The 17,889-nt window shown below is 31.7% G+C and overlaps 4 protein-coding genes across 6 annotated transcripts; 3 read left to right on the top strand and 1 right to left on the bottom strand.

Annotated features, from left to right (window-relative positions):
• The first annotated feature begins 104 nt into the window (after window positions 1-104).
• Window positions 105-4,417, top strand: LOC122570388 (mitochondrial proton/calcium exchanger protein). The gene is made up of 7 exons (XM_043732626.1): window positions 105-370; window positions 713-1,170; window positions 1,265-1,435; window positions 1,511-1,825; window positions 1,913-2,380; window positions 2,470-2,907; window positions 2,979-4,417. The coding sequence occupies exons 1-7, from the start codon at window positions 313-315 to the stop codon at window positions 3,393-3,395; spliced, it is 2,325 nt and encodes a 774-aa protein (XP_043588561.1). The 5' UTR covers window positions 105-312; the 3' UTR covers window positions 3,396-4,417.
• Window positions 4,418-4,754: 337 nt separating this feature from the next.
• LOC122567495 (MOB kinase activator-like 3) lies at window positions 4,755-7,018 on the top strand. Of its 3 annotated transcripts, none has more exons than XM_043726080.1 (6): window positions 4,756-5,218; window positions 5,461-5,611; window positions 5,703-5,930; window positions 6,000-6,115; window positions 6,185-6,411; window positions 6,521-7,018. In XM_043726080.1, the coding sequence occupies exons 1-5, from the start codon at window positions 5,168-5,170 to the stop codon at window positions 6,347-6,349; spliced, it is 711 nt and encodes a 236-aa protein (XP_043582015.1). In that variant the 5' UTR covers window positions 4,756-5,167; the 3' UTR covers window positions 6,350-6,411; window positions 6,521-7,018. The 3 variants fall into 3 exon arrangements, with proteins under 3 accessions (XP_043582026.1, XP_043582015.1, XP_043582034.1); XM_043726099.1 differs by having other exon boundaries at window positions 4,772-5,212; XM_043726091.1 differs by having other exon boundaries at window positions 4,755-5,218; window positions 6,185-7,018.
• A 513-nt stretch (window positions 7,019-7,531) lies between these two features.
• LOC122567567 (mitochondrial-processing peptidase subunit beta) lies at window positions 7,532-9,965 on the bottom strand. Its single transcript, XM_043726247.1, has 6 exons — window positions 9,811-9,965; window positions 9,024-9,242; window positions 8,561-8,946; window positions 8,124-8,487; window positions 7,785-8,039; window positions 7,532-7,718 (listed from the first exon to the last, which is right to left on the bottom strand). Exons 1-6 carry the CDS (start codon window positions 9,877-9,879, stop codon window positions 7,578-7,580), a joined length of 1,434 nt encoding a protein of 477 aa, XP_043582182.1. The 5' UTR covers window positions 9,880-9,965; the 3' UTR covers window positions 7,532-7,577.
• Window positions 9,966-10,118: 153 nt separating this feature from the next.
• Window positions 10,119-13,924, top strand: LOC122567507 (nuclear pore complex protein Nup107). The gene is made up of 8 exons (XM_043726113.1): window positions 10,119-10,387; window positions 10,466-11,010; window positions 11,095-11,570; window positions 11,648-11,855; window positions 11,938-12,791; window positions 12,876-13,193; window positions 13,269-13,520; window positions 13,612-13,924. The coding sequence occupies exons 2-8, from the start codon at window positions 10,488-10,490 to the stop codon at window positions 13,711-13,713; spliced, it is 2,733 nt and encodes a 910-aa protein (XP_043582048.1). The 5' UTR covers window positions 10,119-10,387; window positions 10,466-10,487; the 3' UTR covers window positions 13,714-13,924.
• Window positions 13,925-17,889: the final 3,965 nt, after the last annotated feature.

Genomic DNA, 17,889 nt, shown 5'->3' on the forward strand with positions numbered 1-17,889 from the left:
TTCTTAAACGGTTAAGAATACACTATAAATAAACAAAAACTATTTTTCGGGAGAAATTATGATATATATTTCATTGCAAATACTTCTAAAAAGAAAATATATTGAAAGAAGTAATCCTAGATTGGTATTAACGGAGATATTAATTATTACACTAAAAATAGTGATACGCTAGTTCAACAACTAGCTGATCTTTGTTCTCTCATCACTATGTTCAAGTCGGAAAATGTATGACGGTGAGGTATTTTACCACATAGCAGTTAAAAACGGTTTCAAAAGATTACAAAAATTACAAACAAAATATTGTAGTACAAGATGAATTCTTTAATTCATACAAAAAGGATGATATCTGGCCACAGAACAGCAATTCGCCGTATGTATTATTTTTATTCGATAACAAATTGAATAATAATTGTAACATTTTTTAATACATATATTCTAGATTGTACACACTATGTTTATGTAACAGGCGAATTTGTAGTTAAAGCTATTAATATCGATGACAAATTAATATAAATTTTCTACTTTGCATTAACATTTTGTTAATGATCTATCTAATTATTCCGATTGTAGGTTATGTTGTGAAATAGATATTACATCGATATTATTACAACATATATGTCATTGAAACTGATGAATATTAAAATATCTTGAATTATACTCGTGCTTTCCTTCATCTTACATCTAAATGCTTTATAAAGTATATTTATTACAGAATATTACTGCTTTAAACTGTGGTATAATACCAATCAAATAAATGGTAATTTAGCATTTATTTATATGGGTAGAAGAGATACCAGGAATAATAGATTATTATTGCATTCAACAATAACAGAGAACTGCAATAGTAATAACTTGTCATATGTACAGTCTCGTTCATTTTATATTACACCAACTTGGCATGGTCAAGAATCATCTTCCAAAGTGGAAGACACCGTAAAAAATATCAAGGAACAAAAAGAAATAAAAAATAAAGCACAAGAATCTATTGTTCAGAGTGGTTCAAAATCAGTGGAAAAAGTAGAAAAGCTAAGTGTATGGCAAAAAGTCAAAGGAGAAATTATACATTATTATCATGGATTTAGGTTGTTAGGTCTTGATATGAAAATTTCAGCAAAGCTGATATGGAGAATTTTGAAGGGTAAAGAACTCAGTAGAAGAGAACATAGACTTGTAAGTTACGAATTACGTGTATAATTATAAATGATAGTTATAAGTTATATTCATTCAATTATTTTAATGATTTATTTAACTTAATTATTTTTAGCTTATAAAAACAACAGGGGATGTCTTCAGACTTATTCCTTTCTCTGTTTTTATTATTGTACCCTTCATGGAATTTTTACTTCCAATTGTTATTAAATTTTTCCCTGGTTTATTACCATCTACTTTCCAAACAGCAACAGAGAAAGAGGATAAACTAAAACAAGCACTGAAGGTATCATTTCTATAATATTTAGTAACAATTCCCCTCTTAATAACTTGCATATATATATAATTTTCTGAATTTTAGATGAAAATTGAAGTGGCGAAGTTTCTGCAAAAGACATTGGACGATATGGCAGTGCAGTCACCTGGTTATAAATCGAAAAGAGCCAAAGAATTTGCCGAATTTTTTTATAAAGTACGGTCGTCTGGTGCTGTAGCCAGTAACGAAGAAATTATGCAATTCAGCAAACTTTTCGAAGATGAGATTACATTAGATTCTCTTACTCGACCACAATTAGTTGCATTATGTAGAGTACTAGATGTACAAACTCTTGGAACATCAAACTTTTTACGATTTTTACTCAGAATGAGACTTAGAAGTCTCACTGCAGATGATAAAGTAATTATTATGTATATGCACATAATAAGCTTTTTCGGAAATAGTAATTAATGTTAATATGATAATAATTAATACTTATCTTTACAGCTAATTGAAAAAGAAGGTATAGACTCACTTACTAGAACTGAATTACAACAAGCGTGTAGGGCCCGCGGAATGCGAGCATACGGATTACCAGATAGCAAGTTAAAGGAACAATTGTCTCAATGGTTAGACTTAAGTCTAAATAAAAAAGTTCCACCTTCGTTACTGCTTCTTTCGCGCGCGCTTATGGTCCCCGAAACGATACCTATGTCAGACAAATTGAAGGCTACCATTTCTGCCCTCCCTGATACTGTTGTTGCACGTACCCAAGGCGCAATAGGAGAGAAAGAGGGTAAGATGGACCATAAAACGAATATTGAAATTATTAAAATGGAGGAACGTAAAATCGAAGAGGAGCGGCAAGAGAAAGAACCGCAAACCGCCACTGTTGCTTTCCAAAACCATAAAACCGACGAGATTACAAATTCGGATGTAAAAGTAATAGAACAGGCTTTAGATTCTCTAGGGAAGGTATGTGAAAATTATTTTTTATGGTAGTATTAGACTAGTAGTTTCTATTACCATTTTTAAAAGATAACTGTGTATTCAATTTTATAAAGGATAAGAAAATGTCTGTTGAAAAAGAAGAATTGAAAGAGCTGAAGGAAGAAATGGCAGAGTACCAAGAAGATATCAAAGAACTTTATGAAATAAAAGCAGCTGCTAAAGGCCAAGAAGATATAGAAAATATTAAGGTATCCAAAGGTGCTACACGTTTGTTTAAGAAAGTGAATAAGATGATTAATAAGATGGATGCAGTCTTGACACAACTTGAATCTGAAAAACAAATGAAAGAATTACAAAAGAATACTGTTAACGAAGAGGAAATTACTGTCTCAAAAACTGATGAAGAATTAGTTAAGATAGATGAATTAATTTCAGTAATTAAAAAGATTCAAAATGTACCTGATCAGCATCGATTACAACGCATAACCGAAATTCTAGCAAAAATGGACGACGATAGGGACGGATCTATAAAAATTGAAGACGTCTTAAAGGTATAATATATAATATAGAATAAATAATTGAATAGCGAAAATTTATACTAATTGCATATCGTAATTTTAAGGTGGTGGAATTAATTGGTAAAGAAGATATTAAGTTAAGTAAAAGGCAAGTAGATGAATTGCTTGAATTGATTGATAAAGAAGAAATCTTGGAAGAGAAGGGGCAGACCGACAAAGTGGTACAAAAAGATGCAAGTGAACTTAAAGATGGAAATTGCACTCAAACAAAATATGTTCCACCTAAATCACCAGTTCCTGCTACACCAGTGACGACTGAGAAGAGTTTCGGCAAAGAAGAACTAGAAGAAACTGTTGAAGAATCGAATAAAAGTTTTGCTGCACATTCATCCGAAAAAGAAAGAGAGAAGTCAGCTGCAGTTTTTAAGAGTAATTCCAATTCTGACCCAGTCAGAAATCCTCCGTTGACTCCCGGTGTTCCACCACCTGAAAAAAAAGCGGAAGGCTCTAAACAGCTGTAATAACCGCACAAACAAATATGATTAATGTATGTAATTATGAATACAACCTTTCTACTGGGTACTAATTTAGAAAGCTATTATATTTTCATCTTTAGATTATATTTCTACCTCCATAGTACGATATTATTATAAATTTTTTTTTTTGTAAACGAGCTTGTAAAGTAAAAAGTGTTTGCAAGAAAAACAATTGTAATAGTTTCATGTATGTAGTAACGCACTTTATGGTAAATGTTACTGTTACATGCATGTCTTTAGATTTAAAACATTCGAATAAGGACAAAAAAAATATTAATATAATTTTTATATTTATGAAACTAAAACAGCTTTTGAATTGTGAAGACTGTGATGCATTTAATGGCATCAATATACTATTTGTTTTACGAATTGTCTAGGTAACATGTGCTGGACACAAGAACTACATCTTGCATGTAAACTTTCAATGTAAAAAAATTCTTTCTAAAATTGTATGTTATGATAATGTTACTAATATTGATGATTAGTAATGAAATACGATAGAAATATACAGTTTTTATTTCAATAAAACCTAATTACAAAATACTGTAATAGCATAAAGGGATCATTCCGTCTGTTCAACTATTGATTATTACGGAATTATAATCCGTAAACAATAGGTCACTTGTTTTGTTGTATAACAGCTTCTTAATCAAGGTTAAAACAAGATGTACATTTATAAATAAAATAATTAATTACTAAGTGTACAACAGAAAACTGGTGGTTACCCGTACGTACCGATTACATAAAGATGCGATTATATAATATTTTGATAAGTACTATATATTATATGAAAAATTGAATAATAAGTACTATATATTATATATATATTATATATATTATATATATTATATAAGATATATATAATATATGTCTATTGTCATGTAACAGTTATTTTATTTCAGGGCAAACATGAATGGTAATGATGCTCAGAGCAAAATATTTACTTCTTTACCTTAGTGCATCAAACTGCTAGTTTATGTAATAAAAGCATTTCTGTATAAAAGTTACAGCAATTTTTTTAAATTTAAGTCAATAATCATATTTACATATTTATCATTGTTATATTAATACATATCTTTCACTCACATTTTTATTATATTTATTTAGTATTTTATGTTTCATACGAGTTATAGAAAATTATATATGTAAATAAAAAAATGTCAGATAAATTTATATATATGAATATAAGAGATATTTATTATGATTTCTTTTCTCTTTCAAATATCGATGTTTTACATTTTTAATTTGCAATTATTTAATTTCTTTAAATCCACTTGATTTTGTACATTATTATTTAACTTTAGATATATAAATCCTTCTATCTTTAGATATAATTTTTACTTGAAATAATATAATTTTCATAAAATTTTAATCATACATATTCGAGATATCTTAAAATTACTGTAATAATATGAATTTTACATAAACTACTTGGTCAATGAATAAGACATTTAAAGGTATCATCATATATCATAAATCACCTACATTTGTTCATTTTATTGTATATTTGACTCGAGCACTAATTTCAAAATTTATTTATAAGGAAATAATATTACATATATGATAAATATTTCAGCATTTTATCTTCATTCTAATGTTTGTAAATGAATTGAAAATAATAAAATGTAGTGAAGATTTATACATACATACGATACAAGGGTTTCTAGCACATGTAAGAAGACAGAGTGAATACTTTGTACTACCGGTTACCTCGCTACTCGCGAAAGAGGTGCAGGTTTTCTGTATATTTAACCATAATGACTGCGTTAAGTGGTTTTATGGAATTTTTTCAAAAAGGGAAGGTGAATGTAAATTTCTGTTTGTTACATTCTTTTAAAATATAATAAAAATTCTAACCTGATATTACCGATCAATTTTTATACTTAAAAGCATTCTATTTAAACTACGTAAAGTTATTAAAACTTTATAAAGTTTTTTACATAGAGTCTTGTGAATTAAATTTTAATCCATATCTTTCGCTTTATTCGTCGTATAGGTATTTAAAAATAAATTTGTTTAATAATGGATTTTTAATTATTTGACATTTCAGACATTTAGGCCAAAAAAAAAATTTGCTCATGGCACATTACGATATTCTTTGCATAAACAAGCACAAGCTTCATTGAATTCAGGAATTAATTTGAGATCTGTTGTGAAATTACCACCAGGAGAAGATCTGAACGATTGGATTGCAGTTCATGGTATTTGAAATTTTTTATTAATCTTACTATCTATTATATAACAAAAAGGCTTAAAAGGTCATAATCTTTATAAATAATAATACAATTTCAGTGGTAGACTTTTTTAATAGAATAAATCTGATATATGGCACTGTATCTGAATATTGTGATTCTGCGTCTTGTCCAACAATGAGTGGCGGAGCTCGTTTTGAATACTTATGGGCAGATGGTGAAAAATATAAAAAACCTACTGCACTGCCAGCACCACAATATGTTAGCCTTCTTATGGATTGGATTGAAGCACAAATTAATAATGAAACCATTTTTCCTGTATCAACAGGTATAAAGTTTTAAAAAATGTTAATATTCGGTAATTTGATAACTTATATATGCAACAATTTCTTTTTAGATGTACCATTCCCAAAAACATTTGTACCACTCTGCAGGAAAATTTTGACACGTTTATTCAGAGTTTTTGTCCATGTCTATATACATCATTTTGATCGTATTGTAGCAATAGGAGCAGTAAGTTCCATGTACATGTTCAATAAATGTTATCATATTAAAATGTAATTTAAAATATTTCTATTTTAGGAAGCACATGTAAATACATGTTACAAACACTTTTACTATTTTGTAACAGAATTTGAATTAATAAATACAAAAGAATTAGAACCATTGGCTGAAATGACTGCTAAAGTTTGCAAGGATACTGCATCACCAACGCAAGCAACAGCACCATCAAGTAATCCTAGATAGTTGTAAGCTTAATAAATGCATGAAGTCATAACCAAATTAGAATGAAACAAATTTTCTTTAATGTAAGTAAAATAGATAATGACCGTACAATTTTATTGCTTTTCAAAAAGTATTGCAAAATTTTTATTACTAGGATACCACAGGATAATATTTTTTTTTTGCAATTTACAGAATCAAAGAATTTCAACAAATGCTTTATTGTGTACAGTGCTTAAGTTCTTTAACTATAATATTGAGAATAACTATAATATTGAGAATATTTTATATTTTCCCGCTTTGAGATATCTTATTAATGTAACTATATTTCTCTCTCCCTGGTTAGCCATATTAAATGTGTAACAAATGAAACAATTAGATTTTGAAAATCTATACTTTTTGTGGGTAAATAGTTACAGCAATTATTACAATAATTAATTGTAACAGTAAGTAATTAATGTATAAACATACAAGTTATGTTTTTACAATTGTATGTCTTAAAATTAGTTTATGTATCTTTAAATGTACAGATTAGCACTTGTACTCAAGTAATTTTATACGTCGAGTTTTATAAATAGACTAATAATTTTATAAATAGATTATTTATGATACATATTAATTTTATAAATAGATTGTATTTATAAAATTATTTTATAAATATATTTGTATATATAATTTTGCGTCATTAAGATGTTTGTGTAATATTCTTATATATTGCATTAAAAATTAAAAACATTTTCTATGAATAACACTGTACTAATAATAAAAATAGATAACATCGCATATTGTAAAAAAAAAGAAAAAAAAAAGAGTACAAATTTAAAAATTAATAAAACACAATAAACCAATTTCCATGATAAAAACTTGTTCACTGTTTATAAATAACTTTGAAATGGATTATGACTACTTGAAATAATTTCACTTATTATATACAATTTTCGTTTACTGCAGATTATAAGTCAACAAATAAACTTTTCGAGGATAAATTTATTGTTATATTGTAGCCAGATAATACATGATTTGGAAATGTACTATTTATTCACCAGGATTAAAATAAGACTATAAAATATCAAATTAAAGATTAAATACAACATTTTTTTATGTAGTTTCAATAATAATTTTATATTATAGTTATGATTATATTTTATAGTTACAAATAGTTTGAATTTTTATAGTCTCACTTTAATTCCAATTCCTTTGCTAAAATCTGTGTTACTTATGACTTGTTCTAAATTTATTGATGATAACATGTTTACACTCGTAATCTATACATGCCGGAACGAATGACATTATAATCTTGCAAGTTTTCGACTGGTCCAACCGCTGCAATTACTGGACACTGATCATAAATGTATTTCATGCCAATATCGTGAATATTTGAGGCAGTTATGCTCTGCAAACAATTTTATTGATATGAGAACTGTATTTAAAACATTAAAAATATGTGAATGTTACTTACATTTATCCTAGCTTCAAGTTCGTGAAGTGGTATGCGCCGGTTATAACAAAGCATTTGCCGGCCAATGTCTTCACAAATTGCAGTTGTTCCATCCAATTGAAGGAGCATATTTGTTTTAAGAATGTTTTTCGCGCGTTCTACTTCTTTTTCAGTCACCGACGTGCATAATCGCATCCATTCACGTTGTACATTATGTACAAACCATTCAATTTCCATTGGGTCAGACACAAAGTATACACCCCAAAGTCCTGTGTCCTATAAAGAGGATATCTCATATTAACACATGATTAATGTACAATATTATATACATACGTAGTAATATAAATTAATAACAAGTACTTGGTAACAAGTATTGAAGCTTTGATAACTATGGCATAATCCATCAGTTGCAGAAGCTTCAGCCAAGAAACTTATATTGTTTACACCTCCTCCTTGGCTACGGTCCCATGCTCCCATAAGGGTATTTGCAACCATAAGAGGAATATTATCTGGATCAGTCCAACCAGCACCTTCAACAGCAATAGCAACATGTGCGAGAGGTATACTATCATCACGAACTCTTATTTCTGATCCTGTGTAACGGCATGGTTCTAACAAAGGAGGAATTTCATCATAGAATGGCCCTTTCATTTGGCCAAAATGCTTCTGAGCTAAATCTACTAGTTGATTGTGATTTACACCACCTGCACCAGCTAAAATGAATCTGTGAAGATATTTTAATAATTTTTAAATACATATATGTATAATAAAATTATTTTATGGATAGTTGTAATTACCTAGGTGGACCATAGTATTGCCTAACATAATTAACAAGATCGTTTCTTGTAATACTTTTAATATTTTTAGTAGGGCCAAGAATCGTTCTTCCTAAAGGTGTACCTTGATATGCACTAGCATGTAAATGGTCAAAAACAACTTCCTGCAGATTTGTTTCAACTTCTTGCATTTCTCTCAAAATAACACTACGTTCTCTTTCGATTTCACTTTCACCAAGCTTTGAATTTTGAATGATATCACTCAAAATTTCAACAGCTTTTGGAACATCTTCTGCTAAACATTTAGCATAAAACACTGTTTGTTCCCTGCTTGTATATGCGTTTAAATGAGCACCCATGTTTTCAATTTCTAATTCTAAATCAGTTTGTGAACGTTTAGTAGTTCCCTGTTTGTAATTACATTCCCATTTTGATTGTCATTTCTAACATTTTATTTCAAGTAAACTTGAACACCATTACTTACTTTAAAAGCCATATGCTCCATAAAGTGGGCAACTCCATTAATTTCATCGGTTTCAAAGCGACTGCCAGCATCAATCCATAATCCCACTGTAGCTGTTGGTGCACCACTGTCTTCAGTAGCAATTCTCATACCGCAATCTAAAGTTGTAACTTGTGTTGGTGGTTGATTCACCAATATTTCTTTTAATGATGCTGATGTAGATCGCCATTGCTTTGGTACCTGATATAAATATAACTATAGACATATAGCAAAGAAAACTAAAAGGACAAAAGTGTAAAAGATTCATTTCATTTTATGCTGGTTTTATTTTATTTAAAAGATATACCAATATTAATAATCTTGACAAAACTAATTTTATAGGCTGAAATAATAACTGAAAGATTGTACAAATTGTAAATTTGATAACATTATAAATTATTGAAATGAAATTGATGTGATCATTGTAATAATATAGAAAACGATATCTGTCAAAATTAAAGTTCTCTCTGTTTACGACACCGTTGTGCAAGATGAATTAAGGTTATGATAGCTTGATACAAATATTTCTATATATATTATAGAACACGATTTACTGAATTCTATTCGTTATTCATTAATAATAATTCATCATATTTCTTTTGTTTCTACAAACATTTAAAAAGTTCATTTTTATTACGTAAGCAGTAAATGGATTCAATGGTTCCTCAGCTTGAGAAAATCGTATTGAATTGAACGTAAAGTTCGAGAAATTATTCCGGTACTGCTTAGTAATAATAGCAACGTTATGATAGAACTTGAATTTTACTACCTTTACGAGGCTGGTTTTGTTAGAATAAGCCCGCAATGCGGAACTAACTTTAAGCAGACGAGTCGCCATTTCTTTAAGTCTTTACAACTGTACGACCTTGCGGCGAGTATGGTGGTAGAGTTCGAACTGATGCTTAGAGGAGTATAGTTTTGGCACACTTTTTAATATTATATATATATATATACATATAAATAAATGTTGATGAAACAATACATCAAAGTCCATATCTAATACGATAACAATTCAATTGTACAAAGTTTCATATAGTATCAAATTGATAAAGTATAAAGTCGAGTCTCTTAAAATAAAGAATACTGAGGAGATTATTGCTTGATTACATTTTATAAAATCTTTGTAATACTTTTATTTTTTAACATACATGTCCAACATGAGAGAAGAAAATATAATCATATTAAATATTACATATTAACAATACATTATGGCGTAAATATAAAAAAGTGCATGTTTCGTACTCGGTCGTGAACTTTATGCGATACTGATGTAGGGAATTTCGTTACATTGAAATAATTCCCTATCCTCATCCCGCTATTAGTACCTACTGTGAATTTGAAAACCGGTACGATTGTTAAATATCCTACAGTTGTAAATATTCTCTATCTGTATGATATAAGTAGTCTTGCATAAACGTTTTTAGGTCTTTAAGTCTATGTTTCAAAATGGATACCATAAACAATAGCAATGAGAACTTAGAGCAATCTATTCAAATGCTTAATCAAGAAAACGCTCAACGAAGGTCATTTTTGAGGTTAAGCGGAAAAAGCACACCTTCTAAAAGACTATCATTACAAAACACTAATTATTTACGAAAAGATGTGGATGATTCTCATAACTTTAATGACATCAATAGTTCAAGAATGTCGGGCAAATCCTATCTTCATTCAAGATTAATTAAAGCTCATGATCTTTTGGATATTGATACTTCATTAACGCTTGCTCCTCATGAAGTACGAGATATAATGGCTGCTTCAGAAAAAAGTGAATTTACCTTGAGGGAAATGATGGAGGATAGTAGTGCAACTGGCATGATTTTAAAAGCAAGGGAACCTTGGAGAGATGTTATGTCTAAACTCTTCTATGATTTCTTGCATAGTTTACAGGCAAACTTTTCAGAGGCACAGATATTTGATACTATTGCAGATTTTATACAAAACTGCACAGACACGTTAGATATAATGAGAGGTACATAGAAAATTATAGTGTATGTATTGACTTTGTACTTTAGTATTATATTTTGCATATAATTATATATTTTTTATCCTTTAGGTATGCAGTCAAAAGTAGAAACTACTGAAATATCAGAAGATGAAATTTCTTTAGAAAATGAAAGGAACACATGGAGACTTATTTATTGTTTATATCAAAATAGAATAAATAGTCTCAATTTTCCTACTCCAGTCGAAAATAATATATACATATCAGAAAAAGTTGTAATAGATAATTTATTCAAAACTGAAAGTTACATTAGAGAATACCAGTTAATAATTGACTGGTTGGAGAAAAATGCATTAGACCAAGCGGATAAATATCCAATCACTGAACATTTCACAGATAAAACAGTAGCATGGGAAAATACTGTGAGACAATTATTAATGTATAAAGACAAAGAACAAATTCCATTTCGTTCATCTAGACCATTGGTATCGTCTCTAGATCCGGATGCTCCAATAAGAGAGGGAAAACCTCTCCATGATTTAGACAGGGAAGATGACGCAAGGATGGAGAAGAGAATGTTCATAGAGGTACAAGATGTTTAATAAAGAATTAATCGAAAAATATTTAAAAAATGTAATATATAAAATATATTTTATTTAAATAGGTTCGCTGTGGTCGTCTTCAAAAAGCACAAGCATTAGCTCAATACTGTGGACAACCTTGGCGAGCTGCTTGTCTGTTAGGATGGATACCTCATCATGATCCCAACTATCAAAACACATTATCTGATTCTAAATTACCTATCGAAGGAAATCCTAATAGAAGTCTTTGGAAATTATGCGCTTGGGAACTTTCTCAGGAAAGGCGTGTAGGTAATGATTGTTTTATTATCTGTACTATTAAACATGACTTACCACAAGCTGCATCTTATAATTAAAATTTCTCCGCGTTCAGGTCAATTTTATCGCACCATTTATGCTAGTCTTTGTGGAAATGTTCAACAAATGCTGCAAGTGGCGTCTTCTTGGCAAGATGCACTATGGGCTTATATGAAAACACTGTTAGACATTAAAGTAGAAAGGGAAGTGAGAGATCTAGTGGCAAAAAGTTTTACGGACATGCCCGACGATTATTGGAAAAATGAGATCTCGTTAAAAGATGTATTTAAAGAACTTCACGCATCGAAAAACCCTGATATTCGAGCACAATCGAATAAACCCGATCACCTTATTCAGAAATATCTGATACTGGATCAAATACCAAAATTGATGGAAGAAATAGAGGACATGATATGTTCGAAGTCTTGCGATCCTCACTTCCTAAGGTTTTTAGCGCATCTGATATATTTCTTTCGCCAAATTGGGAAAAATGCAAAAGATAAAATTGGAGATAAAGTTCTGTTGGCATATGTTCGCGTTTTAATTGAAATGGATGATCCAATTTTAATCGCTTTCTATACAGCTATGTTACCTCAAGAACTTCAAATAACAAATTATGCCAGTTATTTGGAGACTATAAAAGATTATGAACAACGGAAAAAATGTTTAGCTGCAGCAGAAGATGCCAATCTAAACGTAGAGGCAATTACGAAACTAGTAGTAGAAAGTATACGTTCTAAAAATATCGACGTCGATCCCACTGATTTGAAAGGTACTATGACTGACGCGGACGTTGACAAGATTAATGCTCTGGATTGGTTAATATTTTATCAAAGTCAACGGGAAGAAGCATTGTCGCAAACTAATGCTCTTATAAGATATTTTCTGACAAATGAAAAAATTGATGCTGCTAGAAAAGCTTTTAATAAGGTACGAAGTTGAACGATTCCTTACTTTTTAAATGTTTCTCCAGTTGTTTTTAAACGATGATTTTTTGCTTGTCAAATTTTATAGATTCCAGTAGATTCCATTGAAACTATTATGGCTGAATATCCAACGCTAGAAGGTACTTTAACAAATCTCACGATGACAAATAATCTGTCGAAAAGAGCGTCTTCAACGATTCGGGAATACCTTTGTTATAAAACGTATCTTGACGCCCAAGAAGGTTTCGCCGAATGGTTTTCTCATTATCATCATGGAAAACCTACGCCGTTAGAAGAGTTACCCGCATATGCGACGTTCACCGAAAAAGTCGCTTATGAACATAAAAAGTCACAATACAACGTAGAAATGGAAAGGTGGAAGACTACGATGCAACATCATACGAAGGTTCGTGAAATAAAATTTATCATATTGATACGAAATAAAGATTGTTAAGTATTTTTAATATTATTAATCTTATAGGCAGTGAAACAATTATTGTTTAACGTATTGTTATTCCCGGATGGTGGTTGGTTGGTTGACTCAAATAACAATAACGACGAATCATGTACCCCTGAAGAAGCGGCCCGCGAGCATCAAATGGAAAAGTTACGGGAACTTTGTATTCCAAAAGTTACGCTTCTTTTACATTCTGTGATGACCGAAATGAATGAACACGCTGAATGTATACAATTGGCAGACATTCTTGCCTCTGAACAGTATCAACTTTATAAGGTACATACTGATATTATATATCACCGTTCGTACACGATCAATATGTACTAAAACTGACAGGTAAAATAATCGATACTTTAATTTATTTCAGGTGTTCCAAAAAGGAAGACTGCGCGAAATGTTTAAGAAAATCTGCGAATCTTCTCTCGTCCTAATGGATCAAAAGAAAGATCCTTGGGGATACCCGAAATAAATTTAGCAAAATTAAATAAATAGCTAAGGAATATATTCAATCGTATGTGTAACAACGAAACAACGTATTGGAATTTTAATATCGAAAAAATGTATAGAAAATGCCTTTAGCTTTTTTATAAAACCAGTTTATTGTCAACCACAAGAAGTGAATATAAAATTTGATACAATGTTCAATAATTCATAATCATAATATATTATATACTTCATGATTATTTAGATGCTCCTTTTACCCAATCATTAATAAATGTAGCGCTGTCAAAGCTGTAGATTTAACGCGTGAAATATTGCGGAGAAATTCAGGGTCAATGAAGGACATACATTATCCTGAGATATTTTCATTCGAATAATAATAATAATCATCGTAATTCCACGATCTTTCTCTATAGTTTAGTCACTTCTAAATCTCATACACATCGTTGGTATCCTTCGGACGTGGATCTGCGTATAGTGGATAAATACATACAAAAGTGTTGTTTATTTGTATATAGAATTTCAAAGGAAACCTTTTCAAAGGTTTTATGTATCGAACGAAAAGGTAAGAATCATGATAAAGAACGAAGGTGGTTGTGATGCGTGATGTACATTGGAGTCTCTATTTCTATATTCATAGGGTGTTGATACTTTTTGCCGGCAAGAGCAGTCTTTTCATAACATTTTTTTTTTTTTGAGAGCATTTTTCTCTCTATGTGGTTTTATGCGTACATTTGCTGTCTTACTTTCCTCTTTATTTCCGTAAAAAAAAGAGACCGAGAAAAAGAAAGAAAAAAAGATGAACCGATATTATAAACGAACCATCGCCTATTCTCGTACAATGTATAGACTATATCAAGAAAGTTAACATTGCACGGAAATGTCTTTATTCGTAGCTGAATCAGAGGATCAAGTAGGCTTTCGTAGATTACTTGTAATTATTCACCAATGAATCGAAACTAGAAAGATATGTATATCACGGAATAATTGACCAAAATATACATGTTTACTCCATGTTCATCCGAATTACTTTCATTTCATAGTTTAGAGTTCTTAGCCAGTACGTAGAATTTCAGAATGTGAAATTATTTATACATATTTGGTGGACAGTTATTGAAAAAATTTACTATATTCAAATTTAATCGTTAGTTTGATAATTAAATAAAATTTGATTCGATAGTACGTTTCGCAAATTGTCGAACTTATTTCAGAAAGCTACGATGCTCTTATTAAGTTGATCGATTAACCTCAAACATATTAGTAATCTCGCAGAAAACAATCTTTATATCACCGAAATCAGAGAAATAACTGTTTGAAGATTTTAAAAGGAATGTATATATTCGATGATGCAATGCGACTAGTTGTAGCGTCGTGAAACAAGTTGTCCGAGCATTTATATTTTCACAATATCTGTTCTCGCTCGATGATACATAAATCTATTCGGTGCAGAATCAATTTCACCACGAGTACGATTCTTGGGTCGAAAACAGACAAAAATAAGACGAAAAGAAACGACGACACGTGCAACATTATACACATACATGGCTTAAAATGCACTACACTGCATTGACATCGAAATTCAAACTCGTATACATCTTTGTATGCAGTTAGGCTTACACTCTGGACCAGAGCGTTTTATTTTCGCATTCACGATGGCCATAAACTTCAGACACGTGCGAGTAGTTCGGTGTTCGATAAACGCAATCAACGTAATTACATTACATTCAAAACGTTTAAATTAAGCTGGTATTCCAACTATTTAGGTACTATTCATTTCTCTTTCTCTTTCTTTCTTTCTTTCTTTCTTTCTTTCTTTTTTTCCTTTGAATAACATAAAACACGATGCACGATTAAATTATGAAAAAGTTCGATATGTTCTTAAAACCATGTTCGCACGTGTCTCGTAAAAACACGAGGACCTTGACAATTGAATCGACTTTACAGTAATACGAGTACACGATTAATAGAGTTACTTTGTTGATTAGTCTAGTCTAACACGTAAACGTTGAAAAAAACGGTTGACAATTGTTTTACCATTTCTCGATAATTCTACGTTATATTTTTTACTTTTTTGTTCACGCGAGAGCTGGATAAATTCGCCGAAACATTTCGCATACTTTCCAGAATCAGGTTCGTTTTCGTTTCTTCCTCTTCTCGACACGTTTCTCGGATAGAGTAGTTGATAAATATTTTACTTCTTTTTTTTTTGTCTTTATTTTCGTTTCTTCGTTTAAACTTTCACGAGCTATGTCATCCTCTACGAGACCTACTAATTACTAATGGGTGGGTGTCAGCATGTTCGAAAACGACTTATCTACGGATACTTGGATATGGATTTCACGAAATTTTCTCTCCTTCGACTCTTCGCACTCGCGTCTGGCCATTCTACTACTTTCGATCGGATTTTTAAACACGGTTTCTCTTCGACTCGTTCTCTCTTAACGATAAAACATCGTAGCACTCGCCCAATGATACTCGTCGTTCAAAAATATAGATCCTTAGAATTTGTTAAACACAACTGAGGACGGTCTATCGTAATAAATCAATTCTTTCTTATCGACACCACTTTGTACGTTGTTCGTATCGCGCTGGCGAATAAAATCCCTCGGAATGTTTTGCGACTCTTAAACTCGATACCCGTACGCGTCCTCTGTCTTTCGTTTCTTCTTTACACGTACGTCACACGCGTAGACGTACTTTATCAGCGAAAGCAAGAAAGCAGACTGTTTCACAAGAGCGCAAAGAGCCGAAGCACCGATATACCGTTTCTCCCTTTTTTTCTCTCGCTCTCGACGCCGTGTTCTTAAGTGTGAAAATATATTCTACGACAAGGATAAGATTCACAAAGATATCCACTTTTAAAAGCCTTCCAGTTCTCTTCGCGATACATCGTTGCAACAAGAAGACCTTTGTCGTTACATACATATTGACAGTGTTATACATCCGTTCGATCGATCCACGCTATTAAAATCGCTAGTTCGATCGTTCTTCTTTACTTATCTCTACGGTTCGTTCGCCACTCGCCCAATCTTTCCCATTATCAATTCCGATCGATCTCGATTCTTCGCGCATCTCTGCGTCAATCCGCGATGTTCGTCTGTTTCTTTCTTATTTTTTCGTCCGATCGTTCGAGATGTCCCTCAGACGGCATTTGCGAAAAATCAAAGACACAAAGGCCGATCTCGAGGACGCTCGATAATTTCCATCTAATTTCCTCACGTTCCGATTCAAGCGACAGTCCGCTGTTGTCTTTTCTTTTATCGAATAAAACACTAATCGAGAACGTTTCGTCTGAAACCTTCCGAGCCTTACATTAAGGATATGTTCGTAGGGATATGTGAGCGGGTATAGTAGGAGGAAAAAACTGGGTATAACGAATAGAGAAGTTTGTCGAAACTATGAGCCAAGAAAGGATTATACAAGGAGGAACGTGCTTGAATATCGAATTGTGCGCTAACGGTATAGAATCAGATTCTATCGGTCTCTTAGGTTCTTCTTTTTCGCTTGAATTCCTCGAGTTAATCGATTCTTGGATTCGTCGATTTGCACGAGAGGATCGACGCTTATGGAAGGAAAGTTACACGAGTAAAACGCTATTTGAACTACGATACGAGAGACACAAAATGTAAACGTGTTTACCTGCTATAATATAATCGCTAACGATTCGAAATCCACGCTTCGAACGTCGTACGCTGGAAACCAAGCCATCGTTTCGTCGATTCGAACGACGGCCGATCGACCGTACACGATCATCTTCGACGCTCGTACATATTCTCCATTCTCTTTTCATATTTTCTTTTTACGTCGTTTTTAAATTACACCTCGATACGGCGAGAAAAGAAGGTTTTCGCTTAACTTCTAAACTATCGTTTTTTTCTTTTTTCTTCTCTCTCTCTCTCTCTCCTTAACTGCTAACAACTTAAGGGACATCGCTCGGGCTGCTCCGTGAATATTCTACGGGACAAAGTGAAAACGAGAGACAAAGAGAGAGAAATAGTGGCGTAGAAAGTGCACATATACGCGACAGAGACGGACAGAGAGAAAAAGAGAGGAGAGGAGAGGAGAGGAGAGGAGAGGAGAGGAGAGGAGAGACGAGATTATTAAAAAGAGAAGATCTTTACACATTCCTATCTAAAACTTTCGTTCGTTCTGTACACTCGTTTACTGCTAGTAGCTTAATGCCGGCGCAACTGTGCGCCGTTTA

The sequence above is a fragment of the Bombus pyrosoma genome, linkage group LG1, assembly GCF_014825855.1.
Source record: "Bombus pyrosoma isolate SC7728 linkage group LG1, ASM1482585v1, whole genome shotgun sequence".
Lineage (NCBI taxonomy): Eukaryota > Metazoa > Arthropoda > Insecta > Hymenoptera > Apidae > Bombus > Bombus pyrosoma.